Here is a 21,139-nt window from a genome sequence, read left to right on the forward strand (position 1 = left end):
GAACAACGGACCATGGTTCTAAATGTGGAGAACCACAGGAACAACGGGCCATGGTTCTAAATGTGGAGAACCACAGGAACAACAGACAATAGTTCTGATTGTGGAGAACCACAGGAACAACAGACCATGGTTCTAAATGTGGAGAATCACAGGAACAACGGACCATGATTCTAACTGGAAGAACCACAGGAAAAACAGACCATGGTTCTAACTGTGGAGAACCAAAGGAACATTGGATCATCATTCTTATTCTGGGGAACCAGAAGAACAATAATATGGTTCTAACCACAGGGAACCAGAGGAACAACAGACCATGGTTCCAACTGTGGGGAACCATAACAACAAGACGTGGTTCTAACTGTGGAGAACCTTGGTACCGCAGCATGTATTGAAACTTATTAAACTAGCTTAAGTCAGAAATGTGTTTTTCTAGAACAGAGAACTAACCCATGTTTCATGACATGCAGGTTCCACAGCTTCATGATCTCTTTCTCGCCCTCGTTAACGTCGGTGAATTCCTCAATTTGCTGCACGAGAAGAAAAAAAAAATCAGTCAGACATGATATGGTCTAAGCTCATCTGTGACAGTTTGAGCACCTGAATGATCCTAGCAGCTATGCTCTCAGGGCAGCTGTAACTGCTCCTGGCAGGGTCTCCCAAGGCAGATTAGTTCTAGGTGTCATGCCAGACAAAAAGCGATCCAGAAGACTTTTATAGACCGAAAGCATTAAGGAACTCAGTGTTCCTTGCCCAGACATGGGTTACTGTTCAATTCTACCAGCAATCACATGTTGAAATGTCCTTGGGCAAGGCCCTGAACCCCTCAATGCCTCCGATGTGTGTTCCATCATTGTATGAATGTGATCTAAAACTCTGATTAGCCTGTGCAGATTCAGATTATCTTTGTAGAGATGTAGTAAAGTGCTGCATGAATGCGTGTGTGGAGGTAAATGAGGACACAGATTGTTTTGTAAAGCGCTTTGAGTATCTGGATTAGATAGAGAAGTGCTGTATATTGTAAATACAGTCCATTTACTAGTTACCCATGAGGCCCAGTTGGGCTCAGCCCGAATGAGCAACATGTGTTTGCCTTCCTATGTGTCTACCGCCTGCAGAAGGAGCCATACGAATCGGATGCATGACACCATGGGCAGTGGCCAAAGGTGGAGGCCTTGGCGCTCTGACCCAGACTTACCAAAGCTGGCTCTTGGGACATTGAATGCAAGTTCTCTGGCAGGGAAGGAGCCTGAGCTTGTGCATGAGGTTGAGAGGTACACACTAGATATAGTTGGGCTCGACTCAACGCACAGCATGGGCTCTGGAAGCAATCTCTTTGAGAGGGGCTGGACCTTATTCCACGCTGGAGTTGCCCACGGTGAGAGGTGTCAAACTGGTGTGGGTCTACTTGTAGCCCCCCGACTTGGTGCCTGTGTGTTGGTGTTTCCCCGGTAGGTGAGAGGGTAGCTTCCTTGCGCCTTCGGGTGAGGGACAGGCTCAGACGGTTGTTTGTGCCTACATGCCAAATGGCAGTTCAGAGTATCCGGCCTTCTTGGAGCCCTTAGCTGGGGTTTTGGGAGGTGCTCCAGCTGGGGACTTCAATGTCTATGTGGGTAACGACAGTGTGACCTGGAGGGGCGTGCTTGGGAGCAACGGCCTCTCTGATCTGAACCTGAGCGGTGTTCTGTTATTGAGACTTCTGTGCTAGTCGTAGTTTATCCATCACAAACCCCATGTTCGAACATAAGGGTGTCTATAAGTGCACTTGGCACCAGGACGCCCTAGGTTGTAGATCCAAGATTGACTTCATAGTTGTTACAACGGGAGCTGGATGCGGGTCACGGGTCACTGCAGCCAGCTGTTGCTAACCGTGGGCCTCAGGCCTCCTCTTAGACCCCAGATCCGCCTCCAGCCCACACTGTTCCCTCGGCTCTGACCCCCTTGAGAAGCGGCAACTCACACTATTAATAAATCAAGGAAACGTGAATTCAGTTTTACCGATTGTATTAAAATCAAGGCAGGAAACGTTTACGGTTTACAGCGCTGGCCGGTCCGGTACACGACACGAGATCAGGAGCCGGAAGGGGCAGATGTCCCATGGCATTACAGATTTATAGGCCATAGACTCCTCCTTCACAGAAGGGGAGCACAACCTGTCACGTGTATGAGGGGGAGTGACTAAGTGTGATCTCGACGGATCTTAACTGGTTTCACGTGAAGGAAAAAATGAGACGGTGCTTCAAAAGCCTTTCTACATGATGTATCAAGCAAAATAAACTATTTCTTGACGGATAATAAATCCCTGGGAGACTCTTGTTAGAGTTGCTGGCCCTGTTTAACCCAGTCAGAACCAGGTCATAATTTCATTATAATCCCGTCTCTGAGCAGATCAAAAAACCCAGGGTCAGTCTAGATAATGTACTAACAGGTCCAACTGGAGTTTGAATTGGACAGATGGGAGCATTAGGGGTGCACCGATTGCAGTTTTCTGGCCGATCACCGATTTCTAAAAAAGTCTGAACTGCCGATTCCGATTTTGTTTCATAAGCAACACTGTCAGGTGTTATAAGGTCACAATGCACCTTCAATTTTCCAATCTTATTTTTATTGAAAAACATACAATTGAACAATATCCTAGAATAATACAAGCTTGTTTTACCTGACCGTGAGGTAGTGCTCTGAAATAGAATAGAAACAGCCTTTACTGTTCCACGGATGATAAATTCAAGTGTAACGGCAGCAACAGATAAAAACATTCACACTAAAGTTCCTAAATGTTAAAAACAATATATAAAAAAGTAAGATAAACAATATCAATAATAATGTTCAGTATGTATTGGAACATTGAGAATGGCAGACTACAGTACAGTATTACAGGCAGAGTGTATGTTTCAGCAGAGGTCAGCATGTATTTAATCCTTATTGAGTTTGTTGGGAGCAGTGATGTTGTAGAGTCTAACAGCTGCTGGGAGGAAGGACCTGCGGTAACGCTCCTTTGTGCATTTAGGATGCAGTGATCTGTCACTGAAGGAGCTCTCCAGTTCAGAAACAGCTTCATGCATGGGGTGGGAGACGTTGACCAGCAATTAATGTTATTTTAGCTCGAGTCCTTCTGTCTCCCACCACCTGCACTGGGTCGAGGGGGCGTCCAAGCACAGAGCTGGCCTTCTTGATGAGCTCATCTAGCTGCTTCTTCTCAGCTGATGATAAGCTGCTGCTCCAACACACAACACCATAGAAGATGGCTGATGCCACTACAGAGTCAAAGAAGGTCTTCAGGAGCACCCCCTGCACTCCAAAAGACCTCGGTCTCCTCAGCAGGTAGTCTGCTCTGACCCTTCCTGTAAAGTGCATCAGTGTTGTGAGACCAGTCCAGTTTATTGTTCAGGTGAACACCCAGGTACTTATAAAAGTCCACTATGTCAATGTCCACTCCCTGGATGTTCACTGGGGTCAGTGAGATGGGCCTGCGCCTGCGAAAATCTACTACCAGCTCCTTAGTTTTAGCAACGTTGATCAGGAGGTGGTTCTGCTGGCACCAGTCCACAAAGTCACGAGTCCGCTGTCTGTACTCCGAGTCGTCCTCACCTGTGATGAGGCCGACTATGGTAGAGTCATCTAACATGTCATGTAACAGTCAGAAATATAAATTAAGTTCAGACAATTGTTAACTAAAAATTTTTTTTTTTAAATGGGTAAAATCCGTTTCTCATTCAAGTATCGGCCAATTTCCGATTTCCCAAAATTAAGGAAATCGGGGCCGATTTATCGGTGCACCCCTAGGGAGCACCCCTATAAAAATGAAACTCTCAAGCTGCCCTCATGATGAACAGATGCTGGGTCCAGTACCAACAGGTAGAAGATGATCATCCATGGCAAATAGCAAGGCATGGTCCTGACTTAATTCAGATCAACAGAGAACAACAGCATGATCCTGGAGCAAAACCTTCAGCTGACCCGTTCTGAACCGGTGGACCTGCACGGATCTAAATTATTATCCAGGTGAGTTTGGATGGAAGCCAGCAGAGCTCCAATGCAGAGTCCGGTCTTCTCTCGAGCAGCTTCCTTGGCTCTGCTCCACAGCGCTGCTCCACAGCGCTTCACTCTGCTCCTCCGCGCTTCACTCTGCTCCTCCGCGCGTCACTCTGCTCCTCCGCGCGTCACCCTGCTCCTCGGCGCTTCACCCTGCTCCTCCGCGCTTCACTCTGCTCCTCCGCGCGTCACTCTGCTCCTCCGCGCGTCACCCTGCTCCTCCGAGCTTCACTCTGCTCCTCCGAGCTTTACTCTGCTCCTCCCGAGCTTCACTCTGCTCCTCCCGAGCTTCACAGCACGAGAGGCTAACTCCGGCGAACAATGACGAGACTGACCGCAGAGGCTGAAGTCGTCCTTGGCCCGGTTCTGTTCTGGTCCGGTTCCGGCGCTTCACAGCACGAGAGGCTAACTCCGGCGAAGTTGAGTGTCACCATTGCTTAGTACAACGGCATGTTGTTACAAATAAAACTAAATAAAAAATTAACAAAATAAAAGTCAGGTGCACCCCTAAAGTCATTGTTTGTGATAAATTGTTTCACACTGACATCTTAACCACAGGACTGAGTTTAAGAACAGGATGCTGCAGATCATCTCCCCCCCCCCCAGGAAGAAGTAAACATTTCACGCCCCACCCCCTGTAAATGGTATCATTTGTCTATAAAATTGTTATAAGTACACCTCTGCATAACATTGCGTCCTTATTAACATTAAAGAAAAAAAGAATATAGCTCAACTTACAATGAAGAATAACTTTATTAACATTATTTTATAGTCAACAAATTAAAGTGCATCAATTTGCCTGGAAAAAAAAACTTAAATCTTTAAAGCTGTAAACATTTGACCATATGATAGTGAAAAATAAAATTAAATATAATCAATAAATAATTATAAATTCAAACGAATCAGCAACATTTTAACTCAGGAGTGTTGTATAAAAAAACACTTTGACCTAAAAACCAAAAATGAAAAAATCTATTTGTGCTGATTTTTAAAAAAATCAAAATGAGGAAGTCAGGATCAATGAGCACTCATCAATAAAACTAAAAAAATTTGTCACCACTGAAGAGGAAAGAGGGGGCAGGTGTCGCTCTCGCTTTGAGTTTACTCTTTGTTGCATGCGTGCTGAGTGACGTCCAGAGCGTCATAAAAACAGCAGCGAGGTATCGGAGTGTTAGTACATTTATCTAGACTGACCCTGGATTTTTGATCTGCTCAGAGATGGGATTATAATGAAATTATGACCCGGTCCTGAATGGTTTAAACGGGGCCAGCAACTATAACAAGAGTCTCCCAGGGATTCGATATCCGTCAAGAAATAGAGTTTATTTTGTTTGATACATCACGTAGAAAGGTTTTTGAAGCACCGTCTCATTTTTTCCTTACACGTCAAACCTCATAAGATCAGTTGAGATCACACTTCGTCACTCCCCCTCATACACTGACAGGTTGTGCTTCCCTTCTGCGAAGGAGGAGTCTAGTCTATAAATCTGTAATGCCACGGGACATCCGCCCCTTCCGGTTCCCGATCTCGCGTCGTGTACCGGAACCGAAACCCTGTCTCCCGTCTTTAGAAGTGGTAGCTCGTTTCTTATTATTTAATGGTGACACAGCGGCAGGTGACCGAGCCTGCGCAGGCTGTACAAGCCACCCATTAACATCTCATGAGGTAAGCAGGAAACCTGTTGAATTGAATTTCTGTGTGTCCCTTAAGGACTGACAGGCTGCGCTGTTTTCAGTCCTGTGCTCACAGTTTAGTGAAGTGAAAGGCAGTAGAATGTTACAATATAATACCTGATTTCGTAAATGTAATTATCAGACATAAAAGTTTATATACGTGGCATTTATTTCGCTGCGGCGCGCGGAAGAGTGGGCTGGAAGCGTTAGCAACATCGCTAACCGGAAGTGGTCCGAGAGCATTATAAACAGGCAAAATGCTAATTATTCCCTAAAAATAAGAATCATCCGGTTGATTTAAAAGCCCGTACATACAGTAAGTGGAAGACAATGGATGGATGGATGAATGGACCCCTGCCTGAAACTTGACTGCCATGTCAACATCAAGGTTAAGTCCTCTTTCTTTCAGCTGAGGCACCTGTTAAAAATCCAAGCCCCTCCTTTCTAGGCACCACTTAGAGACAGTAATCCACGCTTTTATTACTTCACGTCTGGTTTATTATAACTCTCTTTTGATCTGAGTTTGCCGGGCCTCCCTCTCATGTTTACAGCTGGTACAAAATGTTGCTGCACTATGAACTATTGAATTGCTAGACTGATGACCAGACGGATCAGTGGACAATGGAATGTTGGACCGATGATGGACTGTTGGACCGATAGACTGACCACTGGACTGGTGGATCGATGGACAGGTGGATTGATGGACCAATGAACTGTTGGACCATTGAACATATGGACCGATAGACTGACCACTGGACTGGTGGGTCGATGGACAGGTGGACCGATAGACAGACCAATGGACGGTGGACTGGCGGCTGTGGCTGAGTGGTTGGAGCAATCGTCCTCCAATGCAAGAGTTGGGGGTTCTAATCCACTATAAGTCACATGCCGAAGTGTCCCTGGGCAAGACACTGAACCCCTCATTGCCTCTGATGTGTGTCCCATCGGTGTATGAATGTGATGAAGCACTGATTAGTCTCTTTAGAATGATTTGTTCAATTAGCTTTGTAGAGATCTAGTAGAGAGCTGTATGAGGACACAGATTGTTGTGTAAAGCGCTTTGAGTATCTTGATAATATAGAAAGGCGCTATATAAGTACAGTCTATTTACCATTACTGTTAAGAGTGATGGATTGATGAACTGTTGGGATTAATGGATTGAGGGATCGATAAACAGGCGGACCAATGGACTGTTGGGTGATGGATCGATGGACTGTTGGGAGTTTGGACTGTTAGACCAATGGACTGTTAGACCGATGGAGTCCACAGATGGAAGCAGAACTTTAAGGAAAACTTTGATTCAAATTAACTAAAAACTTTAGTAGCAGAGACAGCAGACAGATATTATCCCTAGAGGAGACGGGTCTCCTGCTGTCTTTTTATTTGTTTGTTTGGGTGCAGCTTACCTTCACAGTCTTCTCTTTGAGCCAGTCAGGGTCCCGCTCATCCTCACTGTCCACCTCCATCTCCTGAGCCCTCATGGGCAGGCAGCAGTCGCTGTGGAAGTACAGACGGTTGTGTCCACTGATGTAAGTCCTCTGATGCTGCTCCTGGTCTTCGTCTTCCAACTCCAGGAACTCAGACAGACTCGATTTTGTCCTCCTGGGTCTGAACAGAGGACTGACGTCTCAGTGGCATGCCAGGGACTTTTTTAAACGGAAGAAGGGAGGTGGGTGGTACCTGCAGACCAGGACGTGGGTCACCACGGTTCTCTTGACGGGACCGTTCCTGCTGAAGGCGAAGCCCGGCTGGCTGTGGATGTCCTGAGGGTTTCCTGCATATGAGCCGTCATAGCACTCGTTGATGGACACTTCAACCTTCGCACCTTTAGGGTGAGGCTGATGGACACAAACCAGAGACACGAGTCAAACAGAGCTTTGAGCTGAAACCAGCAGAAACTGCTTCAAATATGGAACAAAGGACAGTTCAGATCTTTCAGTGTGGGCTAATAGTTAATATCTTACCTGCTGCAGATAGCTCTTTGAACGACCACCACTTAAAGAACTAAGTTTAATTCTGACAGGACTGCTTTTGCTATTGTTGGGTGTAAATGGGACTCTGCGTACATAATTTTGTTCCACCTCGTGCACCACATGTGATGAGAATGACAAACTTACTTGAACTGACGATCTAAAGTCTGGTCCAAACGGAACCAACACCAAATTGGACCTTGTTAAAATACCAACTCAATTTATTAAACTTTATGCCACCATTATTTGATCTTCCCACCTTTACAAACACAAAGAGCAACAGCAGCAGCTAGCTGTGGCACTCCTGCAGGATGATCCAATTATTTCTGCCAGAATAACCGCGTGATGACAAACCAAAATGAATCAGATTCAGGTGTTTTGGGATGGCAGAGATCCACTCGGTTCTCCAGACTAGACGTTATCTCGTCAGTCCAGCAGCGGTCCGCGTATGAATGCTTATTAAGCATTCACACAATAATAACAATATTTGTAGGTATTTTTATTTGAACGCAAAAATAAATAAGACAAACTGAAAATGTTGAATTGGTTAAAATCAGTTTTTCATCTTTTTCCTGAACACAGTTTAATTATTTATAAGGATGTTTACGATAAAGGCTACATGTTTAATTTATCACGTTAATATTTTTACAATTCAAATTAAATTGAGTGTCAGCTAAAACACCAGTCAACAGGCTGCTGTATTTATATTTGCTTATATTAACAACATATTGGACCCATTTTACTTCTGTTGTTTTGATGTTTGTACAGTAACGTTAGCATGTTAGCAGCTGTTAGCCTGCAGTAGCCAACAGCTGTCAACTCTTGTAGCAAACATTGGTAGACAAGCCGTCTGAGTTGTCCTCTGAATAAAATGCTCAGCCTAACAAGTCTTTCTAATGAACGTCTGCTCCAGAGCGCAGCCTAACGACTCGAAGTGACAGGGAAGGGGAGAAGCTGGTCAGCAGCACCATCTCTGGTACCTTCTGAAAGAATCAGAGCTGATTGTAGCCGAGTGGCTCTGGGTGCTGAAGAAGAGACAGTCTTGTGTTGTTCTCACCACATAGTTGAAGATGAAGCGGGAGTGGGACAGTTTGAGGTGTTTGAGCAGACTGTACAGCTTTCTGCAGTTCAGCGTGCACCAGGGGCAGTGGAGGTCATCTCTGGCCTCCGTCTGCTGCCGCGTGTTGTTGTAGTACTGGAACTACAGGAAGCAGAAGCAGAGTTTAACGAGCAGACACACTGTCAAGCGCAGGACTGCAGGCGGGCATCAGGTGACTCAGACCTGGTAGAAGATGCGTAGTTTCTGTCGAGGCTCTGCTGAGATCTGTTCCCTCCTGGTCTGAACATCAGCATTCATGGAGTCTTTCAGAGCTGCAGGTGAGAGAACAAACAGCATCAGTCATGCTCACCTGTGGCAGATAAACTCACACCTGTCCGTATGGCTCACCCTGAGGGTGCATGGCCCTCAGCGTGCTCGGTCTGGTGTCCTGGTTGGTCTCAGAGTTGCGGGTGCCTAAAGGTTTGGCCACAGGAGGCGTGCAGCGGTCAGAAGGGTTGCTGGTCCAGCGTAAGGTGAACTGCAGGGTCGGACCCTGAGAGAAACTCTCAAATGGAGGCAGCCGCTGCAGAGAGAGCAGAGTGATGTCATACGAGGTGACTGGGAAGGGGGGTGGGGATGTCCGGTATACAACACACACCTTTCCATCCAGGATGGTCTCCCAGGTGGCCCTCTTCTTACTGACAGGACACTCGTCCATCTCCTGCAGGGACACTTCGTACTCTCCGTCCAGCAGCTGCAGACGCCTGAACACAGCAGCGCAGCATCTTCTCACCTCCAGCGCCACTCACACACCTTCTACTTCAAACAGGTCCAATGGTGACACGCCTCACCTGTTTTTATCAAAGACCGTCATCTGAGCCACAAACGTTGCTTCTCCCTCCTCCCTGAGAGACGAGCTCCTCCTCTTCCTGTTGACGGCCTCGTCAGAGACGTCTGAAACAGAGACGTGCACGTCCTCATCAAAGCAGTAGCTTTTACTGTTCAGTTTCCTTTCATTCAGTAATCCCAGGATATCCATCCTTACTGTGGATACATCAGCTAACATTCATTGATTTAGTAAAAGCTCTCGAGTCCGTTGATCATCCATCTTACTGAAACAACTTGACCGTATAAGAATTTCAGGACAGCCACTAACATGGTTCCATATCTATCTTGCAAAAAGGTCACAGCAAGTGAAGGTTGACTCATATTTCAGTTTCTTCTGGTTATGTCAGGTGTACCCCAAGGCTCCATTCTTGGTCCAACTCTTTTCCCCATATTCATAAATGATATCTCATATTCTGTTAGTGAGGCCTTCATCCATTTATATGCAGATGACACTATTTTATATTTTTTAGGTGCTACTCCAGATGAGATTGTGAAGTCCATTGTATGTGGTTTTCTTGAAGTCCAGCAGACCTTTACTGACTTAAATTTGTCCTTAAATGCCAAGAAAACTAAAATTACGTGGCTCGGTCATGGAGGAGGAACCATACCCACCTCAGTGGACTTCACCACTGTAAACGGTGATATTATAAAAGAGGTGACAGTTTATAAACATTTGTGAATTTGGATTCATGGAGCTCTGTCCTTTTCGCATCATGTTAATGTTTTACAATCTAAGGTTAACGCGAGACTTGCTTATCTACAAACCGGATTCCAAAAAAGTTGGGACACTAAACAAATTGTGAATAAAAACTGAATGCAATGATGTGGAGAAGGCAAATGTCAATATTTTATTTGTAATATAACATAGATGACAGATCAAAAGTTTAATCTGAGTAAATGCAACATTTTAAAGGAAAAATATGTTGATTCAAAATTTCACAGTTTCAACAAATCCCAAAAAAGTTGGGACAAGTAGCAATAAGTGGCTGGAAAAAGAAAATTGAGCATATAACGAACAGCTGGAAGACCAATTAACACTAATTAGGTCAATTGACAACATGACTGGGTATAAAAAGAGCTTCTCAGAGTGTCTCAGAGAACTTTAATTCGGGGCCTGCCATTGTCTTACTGGCGTAGGCCACCACACGCTTGTCTTTGTCGTGCATCTGGTACAGACCTGCACTTATGCAGTGAGCTGAAAAGCCCACTTCCAAGTGAAACTCTTTGTTGTAGTCTGGATAGACTAGACATGGGGCTGACTTGAGTCTGTCCCCGAGAGCGTTCATTGCCTGCTGTTGGTTATCAGTCCAGACAAACGGGACGTCTTTCTTTAAGAGTTCAGTCAGTGGTTTTGCAAGGTCTGCATAGTTCTCTATGAATTGGTGTGAGTAGTTACACACACCCAGAAAACTTTGTAGTTCTCTGAGATTGGTGGGGACTTTGAGATTGTCTAGGCCTTGGGTGCGAGTCAATTGTGGTTGTACTCCGTCTGGACCTACTAGTAGGCCAACGTAGTCCACCTTGGTCTTGCACCACTGGCATTTTGACAGTGAGATTTTAGCACCAGCAGTAGTCAGTTGATTCAGAACGTGGTCGATCTCAGCCAAGTGTGAGTCCAGTGTTGGCTGCCTCAAAAGGACACCCCTCCGCAACCAGGCGGCGCCGTACCCAGCCTGGGAGCTCCTGCCCTGGGTACAGATGCCTCTGGGACCCCGGGGAACCGTACCCAGCCTGGGAGCTCCTGCCCTGGGGTCCACGTAGATCAGTGTCCCACGTTTGTGGACGTCTGGACATGCTTTGTTCAAAAAGATGTTGAACTCAGCTGGTGAGTTAGCGTAGCCAAAGGGACACCTGGTGAAGGTGTATTGTCGGCTACCAAAAGTGAAAGCTAGTTTGTGTTGGTCCTCGGCGCGCACAGGAATGGTCCAAAAACCAGAGGCGACATCGAGGGTGGGAAAAGTACTTACCATTGGTGACCTTGGGCAGTTCCTGTTGGATCTGGGTCATTGGCCACCTGGATAAAGGAACTTGTTTGTTTAGCTTTCTGGAGTCTATGGTAGGTCTCCACTTACCATTTGGTTTCAAAACTGGCCATAAAGGTGCAGAGTAGGTGCTATTACAATGTCTGTTTATGCCTTTATCTAAAAGGTCATCAATGATTTCCTTGACAGGTTGATGTGCTGCCAGGGGAATCTTGTATTGTCTGACAAATGTAGGTGGTGAGTTGGGCGAAGTTGGGATGCTGACTGTGTGGCGCGAGGTCAACCCACAATCCACTGAGTCAGTTGAGAATGACTTCTCATATTTCAGGAGAACTTGGCGGAGTTTGTCCCTTTCCTCATCAGTCGTCAGGGCGTCGGCTTGGGCGACCACCTGTTCAATCTGTGAAGAGATCGCTAAGGGTTCTCAGATGTTGCTGGTTATTCACCTCCATATTTAACTAATTACTGCAACTAGCACCGATTTGTAAGTATACACCTGATCCACTCAGTATTTGTGGTTAACAACTCTAAAGACCAAGTCTGCCTCTGCTGCTCCATGCAATTGGAATCCGCTTCATAAACTTTGGGTATGACCTCACTTGTCTCAGTTTCTACTTTTAAAAATCGTTTAAAAGCTGTGTTTAAAGATACTTACAAATGTTCACATGCTTCGTAATGTTGTCTAACTTTGACAATGAACTGTTGTTAATGTAATTTGTGATTTCCTTGTTTGCAATTGACTTCTATATTTTATTGTTTTGCCTAACTATATGGTTTCCCTTCCCATGACCTTCAAATTTCTCCTGGAGGTTATGTGAACAAGAAGTTCTGTTCTGTTCTCCCCTTGTCCCTTCCCAAGGACATCTGTGGACCTATATCAGAGCCGAGTTAGAATATAGATATGATGCCATCTCTTATCAGGACTATGGAACTCTGGCAGTGTCCATTATGATGTCATCAGTATGTTGCCGTTTATGTGCGAGGTCTTTTTTTTTGCAACTTTCGCACTGTGCCCCAGCCATGACATAGTGTGAGATACGATGGGTTTTTTTTTACCTCCCCTCATGTTTCTCTTTTCTTTATCTACCGTAATTGTCAGTGTACAAGCTGATACTTTTTTCTCACACTTTGCACCCCGCGGTTTATATGCAAGAGCGTCTTATTTATGTTTTCATCATGTGACCAGAAGTCAAACCTGAATGACCAACGAGGTACTCTCAAGGACCATCCCCCCCAAGATAAGACGTGAATTCATTTCTTCAGATCGTTCCCGTGTTTATTATATTTTGCACTTCATGCACTGACCTGTTCATTTGTTGAGAATTAATGGAAAACGCACAGAGAACTTCTTATGACGCAGCTTTCATGTTAAAAGCGATCGATCAGCTGTCAAGGAGGAAGCAGCTGCTGCCCGTAAGCTGCATCAACCTGTCAATGGTCAGCATTGGAGACGCAGTCAAGTCTGGTAAGTTTTAATAAAAGTTTTAAATTCTTTCTGTGTGGCATCTTTTTGTGTCGGTAAATATGCGTTTGAATACCAGGATCTCATTTTAAAGTCACATCCGAACACGAAGCTGAGAAACAGACAGGAGTCTTTCCCCCCTCCCCTTCCGTCCATGAGAGCTCAATGGAGGAGAAGTCATCAGATTTATCTTTAAAGCAGTCAGTCAAGACTGATACATATCTTTTACTTTTAATTAAATATGTATCTTTCTATGTACGGTAAATATGTGTTTAAATTAGAGTTGCACCCAGGTCCAAATAATCCAAACCGACCCGGCTCCAGCCCACAGCCATCATCTCCAAACCCCACCCAATCTGACAAATTAACACTAATTACAGGTCTGAACCAGAAAACCCCCAAACATTTTTACTCAAGCTTTGACTGCTTATACCACCGACTATTGTTAATGATCGGCGGACGCGCACTTCTGGAGTAAAGGGGGCAGAAGATCGGAGCTGAGGAGCCATCAAAGCGCATTAACTGCTTCCCCTGCTTCTGCCTGCATCCTGCTCTAACATGTCAGATATTTTGTGATCGCAACTGTTTGGGTCGTCGGCCGCACGCGTCCGCTGAGTGCAGCGGCTGAATGAACGTCATTTGGGCTGATGGATCGCTGGCAGTGGTCCATCTGAAGCTTAAGTGAACGTTTTACCGACTGGTCAGCCTGCGGTGAAATGGCCGCATGTGGCAGGTGTTGTATGGCAAGCCATGTTTGCTTTTTCGTCGGCTGCACTGATGCAATAAAAAGCCCAACACCGACCTGACCCACACATTAAGCACATTATTATGGCCCGGCTTTGTTCGAATCCGGGTCGGGTGGGGACGGGCTCCGGTTAAAAATGACAGCTCTAGTTTAAATACCAGTATCTCATTTAAGCTTAAACAGGGACATTAAACAGAACTGGGGAGAAGGGGGGGGGGGGGGGAGAGAAGGGCTGTTCTTCCTTCCTTCCTCCCTGCTGCTCTTATGAGCTCTGCTGAGGAGAATGAATCACGTCAAATTTATTTAGAAAGTACATTTAAAAACAGCAGCAGTTAACAAACGTGTTTAATAAATAAATAAAACCAATAAAAATAACTGGTACTAATTTAATAAATATTTACCGCATTCTAATGGTACATATTTGACTTCTGGTCACACGTCCTCGATAAGACTCTGGGTGATATTTACCTGTAGATAGTTTTTAAATAATTTCAGTTACGTAGGTGTTTGGCACTGTTCTTCGAGTGATTAGGCTTAGATATTTATTGTTCATTTTGAAGGTATAATGGTTATAACCATGAGTCAGACAGTGAAGCTTCATGAAGACTTCTGAAGATCATGCAGTCTGGCTGATTCTCGTACTACAACAAGAAAGTTGCACACCGTCGGAGCAGGATGGGGGCGCAGATCCTGACGGTGAGTACTTTTGTTTATCTGAAACAGGTCTCTCTTGTAAATGAGTCCTTGAGGCTCAATGGGGACTAACCTGTGTAAATAAAGGTTGAATGAATTTGAAAAACTATGCAAAAAGAAAATGTTGTATATTTTATATAAGAACTCTTTTTGACCACAGCTTCTTTTGGGTGGAGCTGTTTAGAAAAGTAAACGGATCAGAATCATGTTTAAACATATTTGACGCTCTGATCTGTCTGCTCACCTCTGAGCTCTCCGTTGGTTAGGCCGTTGATTTGGGTCCGGGGGGAACCAGGTCTGGACACCCTGAAGAGCAGGGAGTAAGACTTGACCATATGAGAGTTACTGGGTTCAAACTCACTGCTGGGAACCAGCAGGGTGGGCAGGGAGCCCAGTTTGGCCTGGACTCCAGCACCCGTGTCTGGGTTCAGAGGAACCTGCTTCTTTCCTGTCGGGATCTGCTTCACCGGACAGCTGACATCCTGAACACCACAAGAAATCTCTGTTAGATCTGAAGACAAACCATGTATGGATCGTTGTAGCATCCAGACACAAACCTTCCTCTTCTTGTGGCAGACTTTGACCAGCAGGACCTCCAGAGACACGGAGCTCTGCTCGTTCTCACTGTCCTGAGATGGTTTTCCTGAAAACACGGAGAAAAAACAGTTTCCTGTCAGTCACGCTGAAGAACAGCCAAACTAACAGGAAGACAGGGACGAACCTACCTGCTTTATGAAAGAAGCCAGTGAAGGTGAGCTGCAGGTTGGAGGCCAAGCTGGAACAGAAAGTGCAGAGCTGAGTAAGCAGCTGTAAGGTCGACATCTTGTTTGAAGAGGCAGACTTCAACAGAAACACGACTCAGGGCTTTGTGGAAACGCAGTATTTACCCCAGAGCCTCCTGGTCTCCTCTCATTTTGTCCACTTCGAAGAGCAGATCATCGGCCTTGAAGGACTTCCTGTGAATGAAGAGCAGCTGTTTGCAGCTTTAGACAAACTCAATCCTCACACAGCGCTCAGCTCACCAGACGTGGCTGCACTCCTTTACGTCCACAGACGGGACCGATGTTTTACTGAACAGAACCTTTTTGTCAAAGTTTGAGGAAAAAACTTTGACACAAAGTAGGAACTGCTTTTTTCACCTGGTTCTACAGGCTGAACCAAAGTCGGGTTGGTCAGTCAGAATGAGGAGTTCAGGGTCCGGAATGAAAGTTAACGGAGTTCTTCTGATGTACAAAGTTTGTTCATATGAACTGAAATGTGTCTTCAATGTACAATAAAACTTTATTTCAGCTCCTTTTCACTCCAGCGTTCCTGACATTGATCCCTGCAGACTGCAGCAGCTGGAGGTTGCAGGTACAGAAACTTCCTGCTTCACAGACTGGAATCAGCTGAATCCCAGAGCTGCTCTCTACTGGTATATTTAAGCTCTTCTTAAAGGAACACGTGCGCCTCGAGCTGCAGACGACGACCGACTGCAAAGAAAGGAGCCAACGAAGCTGTCACACATTTTCTGTTTGTTCTGCTTTGATGCTTTTACTTGGATGGTTTTAGTGTTTGGGAGAGTTAATTAAATCTGGCAGCTCAGAATAAACTCGATTAATGAACATAAAGAGCTGAATGTTTCCTGGAGCATGAAGCAACAGAACTTTGTGATGCTGCTGAGACAAACGGGTGAGAAACAGGTTTTCACTACAGGCAGCTGCAGGTACAATGCTTTAATCATCAGAACTGTCACCTACAGCCCTCGCTTGTGAAATGATAGGAAAGTGTGCACATCTGGCTCTAATATTCAGTGCACCAGTTTGTTTCTGGAGTGCATCTAAAAGGAAAACACATAAAAGTTTACCTTTGATCTGTGCAGCAAGTCTGACAAGGAGCATGAGTAACTAGAACCAGCTGTGAGCCTTTGCAGAACGCTGCTGGACTCAGAACAACTTTCACACAGAATCAAACCCTCGACTCCTGCTGGACAGAACGAGTGAGGCTGCACCACCGTCTGCTGCAGAGCAACACCACCCACAAACTGCAACAACATGAAATGTTACTGTGGGCGAAAATATGGTTTTAAAACTAATCTGATTTTTAAAAATACCTAAGAGACTAAATCCTGCAGACGTAAAGTAGCTTTGGCTCCAACAAAGACAAAACTGTCCAGACCAAGTTCATTCAAGACCTTGATGTTTAGCAAGAACCTGGCAGAACCGTCAAGATTTACTGTTGGGTCTCGTTGATCATTACCGTTTTGCAGGATTTTATACTTTCTTCTGGATTCCACTGCTCATCTGACTTTGTAGTTGGTGTTAAGTGCTACTTTAAGCGTCTTTAAGAAGAGTGGAGCCGATTGTTTCAAGTCACAAGATGAGTGAAGTCTGCAGCAGAAAGTGAAACTGAGAAGGCACCGCATTTATAACCTCCACTTTAACTCAGGACACGATTCAACCCCCGCAACACAGCAAGAGCATTTGACAGGAAAAAGACCAAACACCTGACCCATCCCGGGCTGAAAATGGGCAAAAATAAATCAACTTTTACACTAGAAACAGATCATTATAACGGCAGTACAAATAGATTTGCTGTTTAACTCTTTCATTGAACAGATTCTGGTCCAATAGCAGCTGTCAACACAACAGATGGTCTTGGAGACCTGTCATCTCAACAACAACAAACACTTGAGTGCTGTAGTTTCCTGTCAGTTACTACAAGTCACATGAAGAAACACCCAGCTGGAACCCATTTATCACCTGATGATCACCGTGCACCTACTTCAGTTCTTGTGCACCAACACAGCTTCCTTTTAAACTTGACTTTTAAACCTGTAACCTTCAGGTATTGTCTGAAGTTGTCTCCTTCAGTGCACAAGCAGCCCCACGTGTTCAGGCACGGTGTTCATTCATCTTTATGCAAAGCAGCTCAACTGAAAAACGCCTCTGTCTCAACTAGTACTGATCTGACTCGTCGTAACTGCTGACCCGCTTTCAGAAAGGCAGACAACAACGCCAGGCTACAACCTGACCAGATTTAAACAAAGCACAAACATCAGTCACTTTGGTAAAAAAGGAAGCAGATCTTATCAGCATCACCGACGTCAGTGGGGTTTTACCTCTTCTCGTTGCTCCTCGAGTTCCTGTGGGACATATATGTGAGCGTCCTGTGCAAGAAAATAGGCTGAGAGAGAGAACGGAGGAGAGTTTAAATCCTGTGTCACTTTATCTCTATAGGTTCTGTTGATGACGAGGCTCAGAGGAAACACTCACAGCGATCAAGTTTCTTGTGCGCAGGAATCTGTAGATTTGTGTTGGCTCTAGAAAAAAAATGCACTCATATCATCAGTGTAATAAAAGCTTAAAGCTCAGATAAAGATGAATCTAATCCCAGTAAACAGAAGTAAAATACTAATACTACATGGGACTATCAGACATCACATTTAACATTTTCCTGCTTCAAAGTCTCCTATATGACTGACTGGATAACACAAACATTTGATCTCTTTGGTTTTGCAGGCTGGATATTTTGCAAACAACATAATGTAATTAAGTGTATAAAATATAAATTAGATGAGAAACATGTTTCAAAAAGGTTAAACGCGTAATCTGAAAGAACAGGCAGATTATGAGTCTTGTTCGACTGTTGGTTGTGATAAAAGCCAGGACAGAGTCCAGTCAGAGAAGTTGAGCAGCAGGGACTCACTCTCAAAGGCCTGCAGGAACAGCTCGTGGTCGGCCTGAACGAGCTGCCCGCTGGGCTGCTGCTGGGGGCACAGCCCGTTGGCTCTTCCTCCAGAACCCAACACCACATGGTGGCCTCCACCTGAAGAGCTGTGCTTGTGTGGAGCCATCGCCCAAACTACGAGACACGGCCGGGGGAAGCTGCCACACCACCCGACCTGAGGTGGTGTGGGTTAAAAAAAGAGAACAGAAATTCAGCTCCCTTCCTTTGTGGAAACAACAAAACAAACCCGCCGTCTTCAAAGTAAGCACGTACCGGTGAGGTCCAGATGTGTTATACTTCACACTGGAGGAGCGGTAGTCTGAAGCTTTTCTTTGAAACCAGTTGAACTGTTGGAGGTTGGAGGAAAAAAAAAGGCTTGAAATGCGCGAAACAAGAGAACAGCCTCCAGCGAGCTGAAGCGGAAACCCCGGGCTAACCGGTTAGCATGATGCTAACACCCTGCCCAGACCGACAGTGACCCCCGAAGTAACGTCACTGCTACACGGAAACGATTGTAAGTAAATACGGCACTCCTTCTGTAGTTACTATATATTTACTTGATCAAAATTTACATTATTTATGCCGCCTGCCTATTAGCAAGTTGAGGGTACACTGGAGGGAAGTAGCACAAAACACATCCGGTTAAGATTTTCTCAACAAATTATTATGAAAAGTATGAAGTCGTTAATTACACAATAAACATAAATTATGGGTATTTCATAATCCAGGTTAATCTTCTAATTGCACTTTAATCGAGGCACATGTCAAAACTTAAGGGTACGTCTAAAATGTAATGCTTGTGTAAATATCTACTTTTATTTTGAAGGTAAATTTTGACAAAGTTCCGCCCTCTTCGCATAACTTGAGATATGAACGTTGCAGCGAAGACGCGTTCAGAGAGCCCGCCTTCACCGTCCTTTAACCAATCACGGCGTCCGCTGCTGAAATTCTGAGCTCTCATTGGTCGATCCTCAGATTGGAGCAGCAGGCGCAGAAGTTTTGAGGCTGGAGCCCGGATAGTCACCGATTTCTAAAGTCTGACCTGCCGATTCCGATTTTGTTTTATAAGCGACAATGTCAGGTGTTATAAGTTCACAATGCACCTTCAATTTTCCAATATTATTTTGTTGAAAAATATACCCTTGAACAATATCCTACAAACAATACAAACTTGTTTTAACTGGCCATGATGTAGTGCTCTGAAATATAAATGAAGTTCAGACAATTGTTAAAACAAAAAATCGGTTTCTCATGCAAGTATCGGCCGATTTCCGATAATTAAGGAAATGATTTATTGGTGCACCCTTAATTTTTAACTTTTTTTTTATATATGTTTTTATTATTCTCAGCTTTTCCTTTGATGACTTGTGTGATGTCTGATGTTCATGTCATTCTTATTTAAATCAATAAATGAGACTTTGGTCTATAAACTGAGATTAAACTGCATTTTTATTAATTTTCTGAAACATCTGTTGTTTTATTGAATGCAAAAGAATTTCACTTTTTTCGCATTGTGTGTCTGAATGCATATTTGAATGCTTATTAAATAAAACTTAGTAGATGAGAACTTGGGTTCATATTCAAAAACTAAACACAAACAATTTCACGTAACAAAGCAGAACCTTGTTTTTCTAGAGTATAACACACACACAAAAATATATTTAATTGAAATGAACTCAAGTCAGCAAAGGAGCTTGAAGTTATTTTATGAATCAAACATTTTCCATTGGACAGGACCAGTAGTTTGGTTGAAACAGTACAATGATGGTAAAAAAAATGTGACAAACTTAAACAGGACAAGCATTAGAAACTTTACACACACGACATCCCACTAACAAGCATTAGAAACTTTACACACACGACATCCCAATAACAACCATTAAATTTATATATTAAGATTTGTTTCCTCCAAGGAAGAAAGAATAAAGATAAATAGAGTAACTTTAGTTCCATTGTTTCAGAGCGTGTTGCTTTAGGTTTCAACATGGTCACCATAACATTTCAACATAGAAACAAGGTTTTGGTTACATTTCATTATTCCACGGTGTAAATGCACAGATCCCTTCCAGGGGCAGAACACATGACGAGATGAATCCAGGCAGTTTGGATCATCAACATTCCCTTAAAAGCTGAAGACAAACTGCTCCAAATTCAAATCAGCCTCAACATAATTAGATGTTCGTTTTTAGAAAAATAATATTCTGGTATCAAAGTGCCTTTAAGTCTTTGGACAAAGATCTGAAACAATGATTGATAGAATGATTAGTTAAGACAAAGCTAACAACTTAATTTTTTTTTTTTTACCGTCGTCACTAAAAGAAGGACGTCAGAAAGAATGAAGCAACGTTTCTGACCAGGGAACACAGTCAGCAGCTCCGTGAAACATCCTGCAGGGAGATGAACACACAGAAAACCTCCCTGATGGAACACGCTTCATGTTCTCACAGACTTAAAGTGGCCATCAGTGCTCCGGACCTGGTCTTTACCACCAAGGACCCTCCAGTCCGATGCTCAGGTCCCTCCACCAGGTGTCAGAGTTTTCTCAGCAGTATGCAGGTCAAGAGCAGGACGAGGCCGGCGGACAGGACGCCGATCACGAACTGGTGGATGGAGAGGACGTGCTCCAGGGTGTGGATCCTCTCCTCCATGGCACTGGTGTGGAAGTAGTCGTAGATGCCAGCACCGATGCTCCACAGAGCCCACACGGCGTCCAGCACCAGAGGCATGGTGGAGCGTAGAGACGAGCTCAGCTGCAGGTCACAACGGTTCTGTTAGTCCAGACCACAGATCCATCACACTGGTTCCGTTAGTCCAGACCACAGATCCATCACACTGGTTCCATTAGTCCGGACCACAGATCCGCCACACTGATTCCGTTAGTCCGGACCACAGATCTGCCACACTGGTTCCGTTAGTCCGGACCACAGATCCGCCACACTGGTTCCGTTA

At 44.6% G+C, this 21,139-nt stretch overlaps 1 protein-coding gene across 1 annotated transcript in view; it reads right to left on the minus strand.

The window, feature by feature from the left end:
• Positions 1 to 18,654, minus strand: part of LOC119421061 (polycomb protein suz12) — a 19,417-nt gene extending 763 nt beyond the window's left edge. The window contains exons 1-16 of the mRNA XM_037688464.1: positions 18,464 to 18,654; positions 18,170 to 18,365; positions 17,737 to 17,783; positions 17,583 to 17,647; positions 15,370 to 15,438; positions 15,208 to 15,257; positions 15,040 to 15,125; positions 14,727 to 14,964; positions 9,564 to 9,666; positions 9,371 to 9,476; positions 9,121 to 9,295; positions 8,956 to 9,044; positions 8,731 to 8,874; positions 7,384 to 7,541; positions 7,110 to 7,311; positions 448 to 527 (exon numbers count right to left, since the gene is read on the minus strand). Coding sequence (XP_037544392.1) covers positions 448 to 527; positions 7,110 to 7,311; positions 7,384 to 7,541; positions 8,731 to 8,874; positions 8,956 to 9,044; positions 9,121 to 9,295; positions 9,371 to 9,476; positions 9,564 to 9,666; positions 14,727 to 14,964; positions 15,040 to 15,125; positions 15,208 to 15,257; positions 15,370 to 15,438; positions 17,583 to 17,647; positions 17,737 to 17,783; positions 18,170 to 18,317 — 1,760 coding nt within the window. The 5' untranslated portion in view covers positions 18,318 to 18,365; positions 18,464 to 18,654. The remainder of the gene's footprint in view (positions 1 to 447; positions 528 to 7,109; positions 7,312 to 7,383; positions 7,542 to 8,730; positions 8,875 to 8,955; positions 9,045 to 9,120; positions 9,296 to 9,370; positions 9,477 to 9,563; positions 9,667 to 14,726; positions 14,965 to 15,039; positions 15,126 to 15,207; positions 15,258 to 15,369; positions 15,439 to 17,582; positions 17,648 to 17,736; positions 17,784 to 18,169; positions 18,366 to 18,463) is intronic.
• Between the last annotated feature and the right edge of the window lie 2,485 nt (positions 18,655 to 21,139).

Source organism: Nematolebias whitei, chromosome 15, assembly GCF_014905685.2.
Source record: "Nematolebias whitei isolate Nwh7 chromosome 15, NemWhi1, whole genome shotgun sequence".
In the NCBI taxonomy this organism is placed as follows: Eukaryota; Metazoa; Chordata; class Actinopteri; order Cyprinodontiformes; family Rivulidae; genus Nematolebias; species Nematolebias whitei.